This window comes from Lathyrus oleraceus, chromosome 3 (genome assembly GCF_024323335.1).
Source record: "Lathyrus oleraceus cultivar Zhongwan6 chromosome 3, CAAS_Psat_ZW6_1.0, whole genome shotgun sequence".
Classification (NCBI taxonomy): Eukaryota; Viridiplantae; Streptophyta; class Magnoliopsida; order Fabales; family Fabaceae; genus Lathyrus; species Lathyrus oleraceus.
Genome location: NC_066581.1, coordinates 276,414,717 through 276,422,562, shown reverse-complemented (window position 1 = coordinate 276,422,562; position 7,846 = coordinate 276,414,717). Strand labels below are relative to the sequence as shown.

At 33.6% G+C, this 7,846-nt stretch overlaps 1 protein-coding gene across 1 annotated transcript; it reads left to right on the top strand.

Annotated features, from left to right (window-relative positions):
* Positions 1–6,217: 6,217 nt before the first annotated feature.
* Positions 6,218–7,091, top strand: LOC127126978 (protein METHYLENE BLUE SENSITIVITY 2). Its single transcript, XM_051056054.1, has one exon. The coding sequence runs from the start codon at positions 6,438–6,440 to the stop codon at positions 6,756–6,758; it is 321 nt and encodes a 106-aa protein (XP_050912011.1). The 5' UTR covers positions 6,218–6,437; the 3' UTR covers positions 6,759–7,091.
* Positions 7,092–7,846: the final 755 nt, after the last annotated feature.

Genomic DNA, 7,846 nt, shown 5'->3' with positions numbered 1-7,846 from the left:
ACTTGTTCACTAGAGTAAGAAACTTTCAAATCTCATAGTAGCCAATACCCAATTTAATCTCAGGTCGCAGTCCGTTCTCAAACTTAATTCACTTTGATCCCTCCACAACTGCATCATTGTAGTGAGGGCAGAACTTCACTAGTTCCTCAAACTTGGCGACATACTCAGAAACCATCATATTTCCTTGCTTAAGCTCAAGAAATTCAATTTCCTTCTTGCTACGCACATCTTCATGAAAATACTTCTCAAGGAATTGCACCCTGAACACAACCCAAGTAATCTCAGCACCAACAACTTCTAATCTCTGACGAGCATTATCCCACCAATCCTAAGCTTCCTCAAACATCATGTGAGTACCAAACAATACCTTATATTCTTCAGTACATGCCATCACTTGAAAAAATTTCTCGATCTCCCGGAGCCACACCTGAGCACCCTCCGGATCATACATGCCCTTGAACATCGAAAAATTATTCCTCTGAAATTTCTCCAAACCTCAGAACTTATCACTTGCCTGATTCTGCTGTTTATGTAATGCCCGGACCACTAACTCCAAAGCATCAACAATAACGCGATATTTTCTTCCAACCATTATGCACATCATCCAACCAACATTAGTAAAAGTATAATGCATCAACATTGTATACACACATGTCACATACTAGGGACTCAATCACATTACAAAACTAAGCCAGCCAGACAGGTCTACTCTAATACCATCATGTAACACCATAAACCCCGAAAATAGTCAAATCATAGAATAATTAAAGTATTGATTATAATGCACACATTATGGATGCCACTCATCATAAAATAACACTTGTTCCAAAAATACTTATCAATTAAGGTAAAACATTCTAATACACTTGTCATTGCATACTCACATTCACATAGGGTATCATCGCAACTAAAATCATCAAATACGAATTTTTCACAATAATTAAGTCTCAATAAAATACCTTATTTGAATTAAAAACAATGAAAAAATCACCATTATAACATAAGCTCAAAACGTCAAGGGCATAACATACCACTCTCGATTAGCAAAATACAAACTGAATAAAATAATCAAACGTTCCCAACCCCGATGTTACAGGATCATAAAAAGACTTCTAAAATAATGATGAAGTAAACGAAGTAACTCCGAGAGCTAACTTCCACTTACTGCAGCAAACTCTACTCTTGAGTATCTATAAGATGTCCATAGTGGACAACAACAAAGCAAATGGGTTAGAAACAACAAACATATATAAATAGTGTAAAGATGATAAGGTAGAGAGTACATAACAACCACACATTCATTACACATCGATCAATAACATATTCTCACACCCAAATCATGACAACAATTACATAATCATATTCAATCATCAACATCATGAACAATCAACTACATATGCAATCATATATGCAAATGTACTCCACAACTGACTCGTTATGCATACGATACCATTCATGAACACTCAGGTTCATCTTACTCCCGACCCCCACCATAGGACTAGAGAACACCAAATTGTAACCCTCACCATAGGTGCTTCAACGATTCCCACCTAAAACCGACTACTCGCTCCCGATTCACCACCATAGGACCAGAGCATACGAAAATTGGAGCGAAACCCATACACCATGATGCATGACTTTCAACAACATGAATTTTCACCAAGAGGTTCAACAAAAGAATCACTTATCACATCTCACCATTAATGCATGACATCATACATCATGCGCAATAATTAATCAATGTTATAACATCAATAAACAACAACAACTAAAAAAATGTAAATTCATAAACATTTATTCATGCTACTTCACCAAAACAACAACACATTATCGTATAACCATAACGGTTCTCTGACCGATCACACAAGTAAGCACAAACATTTCCACAATAGGTACGTAATTATAATTCAAACAGTTTCCTAAGAATCAACATGTGATAGCTCTGCGTGTTAGTTTTCCAACGCTTCACACTGCTCCATAATCCGAGTCATGAAACTCAAGTTATGACAAAAATAGTTGGAACAAAAAATCAACATTGCAGCACTGTCTCTCCTAGTTTAGTGAAGCCTTTGCTCGTTAAGTGAGCTCTTGCTAAGCGACACATCTCTAGCTAAGCGAAAATCACAAAAAACTATAACCCTCCCCTGTCACGTTTGCTTCAGCGAACACAACAATTCACTGAGCAAACTCTCACTAAGCGAAGTCACCCTCGCTAAGCGAACACGTCCAGACCTACAAAAATGCAGAATGGGATTTACCTCTGCAGTAACCCTAAAACTTCCCCAATTCAGTCCCAAACAACCCCATATGCTTTGAAAATGATCTAATATGTTATAACACTATCGGGACATGTTAAATCACATCATTACATCATTGAATTCATTTAATATCATCAATTTGTGTTTACCCCAAAAGCTTCAAAATCCTCAAACATGATGGAAAACATCAATATCTCAAAAAAAAATTATACACATATAGGCATATGAAGTCCATCATTAAAAACAACCAACAACATCAAAACATCATAGAATTTCAGAATCAAACATATCCCAATTGTCCTAAAGAGAGTAAGGACCTCTTACCTCAACTCAGTCATGTAATACACCTAGATTGGTAGCCCTTTCTCTCCCCTTACCTTAGATTTCCAGTAATTGATGATGAATCAAGCAACTTCTATGGCTTCCCTATGCAAATCCTAACTTTTACTCTCTTTTTTTGCCTATTGTCTCAACTTACACGTACTGATAAAATTAAGTTAATTTCCCCTTACTCCAAATATATTCTCAGGGTTTTCTACACAATTCTTCCCAATGACCTCATTAACCCTTAATTTTATTAATTCACGCAATTTCCCCAACTCCCTAACTCCTTGCTCCCATATACTTATCTAAATCTCATAAATGGCCCAATCCTATCGCTTTACTATTTATTTAATTAACTCAAATAAAACACTATTTATTCTAATAGTTAATTAAAATTCTAATAGCTTCTAAACGATTAAACCAACCTCTTACTCCCCCTATACCTTTATTCCAAAGATACTTACCCCCACAATCCCACAACAATGATTTAAAAACACCAATTAATCAAATAAATTTCTAAATAATTCAATTGAATTAATTAATCAAACTTTGGGTGTTACAATTGAGCATTTGAATCAAGATATATGTTACATTTGAAATTGGAAAACTGATGACCCTTAAATTAATAAAACAATTTTTATAACACTAATTAGTAATGCACAATTCAATTCCCGATGCACGTTTTCCAGAATCTGTGCAATGATGTTTCACCTGTAATGACTCTATAACTTTATGTGTCTACTGCTACCTTGGTGTGTTTATGCACTATGAAAATTCAGATATGGTATTCAATTATGTTGATGATTTTTGGTATTTCTTTAGTTTTATTTTCAAACCTTTGCGAAATTGTGGAAGAAGGGGGGAGTATGTTGTGTGCATGCACGTTATATTGTGTGCATGCGTGTATGCTTATGTGTCGGCCTGTGTGGTATAGTGTGAGCTGATCTTTGGTGTTTGATTTGATCTCTTGATGTGTAGTAACCACCTTGCTGATGTCTGAGATGTGTGCTACTTTTGTTGATGTTCTATTCTGATGTGGTGTGTTACTTTTGTGTCTCATTTTTTTAAAGATTTACTCATGCACATTGTGCAGTTTTTTTAGTTGTTTTAGCCAAAATCTACCAAATGGGAGATTGTTATTCCTATGATCGGATGATTTAGGTAAAATAATATGGGAAATACAAGATGTTATTTATGAAAAGGAATCATGTGGGACAAGACGTTCCAGCATGTGTCAAACATCTGGATTCAGTCTGTAGTTAGGGTTTGTGAGTAAATCAGTGTGTGGTTTTGGTTGATTCCAAGGAGATTTTTCATTTAAGAGTTGTATCTTTAGCAATATGTTTTTTTAAAGAAGATTGGCTAAAAGTATTGTCCAAGACCAAATCAACTTAAAGGAGATCAAATCTCTTGGTGGACATTAATGAAAAAGCAAAAGTAAATCTGCATAAATTTTTTTGTTTATTTTTAAATCAAATGCCCAAACCCAACATATGGGTTTCTATATAAGAAAACTATTTCCTAACAAAGAAAACACACACAAGTATTGAAGATCTAATGTGTTAGGGTTTATTCATTGAGTCATTATTCTTGTTGTTATTTGTGCACCTCTATAGCGCATAAGTTTCCTATCAAATGCATAAATGTTGCTTTGTTAGTTGAGTTGTATTTCAACAATCCTTAAATCTATTTTATATACCGATCACTAAGGTTAGTGATTAAGAGAAAGTGATATGGATTCTCATATTTACGGAGAGTCCTAAATAAAAATACACAAGGAGTATTATGAAGAGAGGCATTGAACAAGGTTTATTCATCTAAGACTATTTGTACTAATAATATTGAGAGTGAATTTCCTTTCTTGAGTTGGAAGCCCCCCGAAAGTAGGCGATGTTGCACCGAACTGGGTTAACAATTCTTTGTATCCTTTATTGTGTTATGATTTATTTTATATTATCTGCAATCTATTATAAGCAAGTTATACACATTATCCTGACATTGTGTCTAACATCTGTCATGTGTAGAACATAATTTAAATCCTTAATCTAGACATCACTTTGATATCGACCATAAACAACATGATATATCTTAATGAAATTGTAAGCCTCTTCCCTATTCAAGAAAGTAACTTCCATCTCTGGTGAAGTTAAAGTAGAGAAAGCTAAATCCGATATAATTGAGGATTGAGCAAGCCTGAAACTGACTGTGCGGTTACCTCCATCATTTTCATAAAAAATGAGAGTGTTGAAGGAAGACTTATCGAGAGAAGTTTCTCTGTCAAGAGAACCACTATAAAAACTCTTTGACTAAGAATGATCCGACACAATTATGCTGACTGGAACATAATGACTATTAATTGAATGGTGGAAATATGAGCTAGAAGATGTTTATGTTATAACTAAAGGGGAAGAAATGTTATTTCCATAATCGCTAGATAAACTTGCAAAGTGATCATTTATATCAGCCATGACAAAATAAAAATAGTGTGAAGAAATAGACTCAAGGTAAGAAAGGTACATGAAAAGAATGAAGTTTGGTGAAAAAGGTAGAAATTAAACGCAGAATGGGAAATCTCCGTTTTGAAGAAAACGAACGCTAAAAAAATGCTCATGAGAAGGAAGAAAATCACTATCACAAAGGGAAGTTGACTCTTAAAGATGGTGAAAAATTCTCTTTAAAAGTTAAGAGACCTTTATAAATAGGATATGTAGAAATTAAACGTAGAATGGAACATCGATAAACATTCATTATGGATGTCGCGTGGATTTTTTTTATAGTGTTACATATTTTAGTTTAAAAAAATTATTATAGTTATTTTTTTAAAAACTTACATTTTCTTTTAAAACTTCAAATAAAAAATTGGTTTAAATGTTTTTTAAAATATTATTTTAGGTATTTTACCATTTTACTATAAATTTTTTTGAATATTAAAATTTTAAAAAATCACTTAAATTTGATAAAAATCATTTTTAAATACATTTTTTTTATTTTTTTATTTTAACAATATTTTAATCTTTAATAATGTATATTTATGTTCCTTGATGTCAAAATTAATTTTTTTATTTATAGAAATTAAATTTAAAAAACTTTTAATATTTTTATAAAAATTAATTCTAAAATTAAAAAAAATAATTTATTTTCTTAAAGATAAAACAAACAGGAATATCACAAGATTTATAGGGTGAATTAGTTCGTGAGATATCTCAATGATATAAGTTATTTAAGGTAAATGAGTGGAACATGTCGATATAAAATTCAATCAATTACTTAAAAAAATCACAAGTATGATATAAATCTTTTTAAGAATATTTTGAAATGAGAAAAATGAATATACATTAAAAGTGTAAAATAGTTTTACACTATTAATAAATAAGAGACGTGTATCCCGCCTCATACTTTTATTTTTAAAATACTATTACGATTTGACAGTATAAAATATAATGATTGAATATTTATATAATATTTCTTTTACACCGACATTGCACTATCTTTTAAAATCTCATTCTAATAGATCCTAATTTAATTATCATAATTTTAAAATAAATAATTGTAATTTTTAGGCATATAAAATATAAATAAAAATAGATTTAAAAAAATTGATGTATTTAGTTGTAATTTTGCACTAAATAAGGAATAAGGGCGATGTCCTTATCTATTCCCTTTTCCTATTAATAAATATCGAAGTTTATCGCTCCCAACCCCAAACACGCTTTCTTTTCTCTTCTCCGTTAGGGTTTTCTCCACCCTCAGGGTTAGGGTTATATTCTCCCTTTTCTTTCCCCAAATCAATTTCAAAACAACAAATTTCTCTCTTTTCTCACCCAATCACACAACAAAAGCGAAACCAAATCGAAGATGACGGGAAAAGCGAAGCCAAAGAAGCACACGGCGAAGGAGATCCAAGCCAAGGTGGACGCCGCGCTGACCAACCGCGGCGGAGGAAAAGCCGGTTTGCTTGATCGGATCGGTGTTGAGAAGGGAGGACACGCCAAGTGGGAGTGCCCTCACTGCAAAACAACGGTACCTGATGTGAAATCGATGCAGATTCATCACGATGCTCGTCACCCGAAGATCCCCTTTGAGGAAGATAAGCTCGTGAATCGTCACGCATCTGCAGCTGCTGTTCCGGAATCTTCCAAGCCTCGCCCTGGTGTTCGTGGTAGCCTCAAAAAGTGATCGTTATCATCATCATCATCAAATCGCAGCCTTTCATTCATGGCTTTTACTATATTTTCTATTTTGTACTTTTTTTCTTCAAGTCGTCGTTTTTAGGGTGTTATTGAATAATTCGTGTCATGGGTCTGCTTAGTTATTTTGCCTTTTTTTTAAATATCAAGATGATGAATTTTAGGTATGAATGTTGTGTTTGAACTGTTGCGATGAAAGGTTTTTGATGGGAATCGGATTGAGTTGTGCTGTTATTATTAATTTGGCCCTTCTTAAGCCTTGAATATGTAACATATTGTTCCCTTGATGGCAGTTAATATGATCGTGCTACTACTTACTTTATGTTCTGTGTTATGATATATTGTTCTGTGTCTGTTATGATAATAGATCCGTGTCTGTTATAATATGTTTTTCTGTGTTCAAATAATTTGTTCTGTGCTCGGATAATAAGTGCGTTTGAGTTGTTGGTTTAGCTTATTGTGATCATTGGTTTCGTGATGCATTGGTTGTATTAAGTTAAGGGTTGATTGTAGGTTGTGGCGGATTTGGATCATCTCATGCCCTTTCCCTCCGTCTCCTGACTCGGAATTTTTTCCTATGGCTAATCTGTTGTGGCAGCGATAACCCCGTGCCACAATGCTGTAGGACACGTCTGGTAGATTAAACGCGATAACCCCTCGCCTTTAATCTTAATATAACGGTTATAAAATTAATTGATTTTCTTGTGAATGGGTGATGCAATTTTTTGTCCTGCTTATATTATTAGTTCACAGGATTCATGTTTGGTTAATTGGTGCATAATATCTTGCCAGAATGTTTGGTTAATTGGTGCACAATATCTTGCCAGAATGTTTGGTTAATTGGTGCACAATATCTTGCCAGAATCATGGTAAATCACTGCCATTAAGGCAAATCCACCTTAATACCATGTAATATGTCAAATCCATCGAAACCAAACTAATATAGAATCTAGAAACAGGTTAGAGTTGTAACTGGAGTTATCTTTTGCATGTTGGAATGTGTTTACTTTAAGCTCCTACAATCTGAATCTCTTTTCTGGAGAAATTTAGCCGTTAAGCATTGAGTGTTCCTCAGTT

Bases quoted from the DNA above. Each gene is read 5' to 3' on its own strand.
- LOC127126978 (XM_051056054.1), top strand. From the start codon at position 6,438: ATGACGGGAAAAGCGAAGCCAAAGAAGCACACGGCGAAGGAGATCCAA.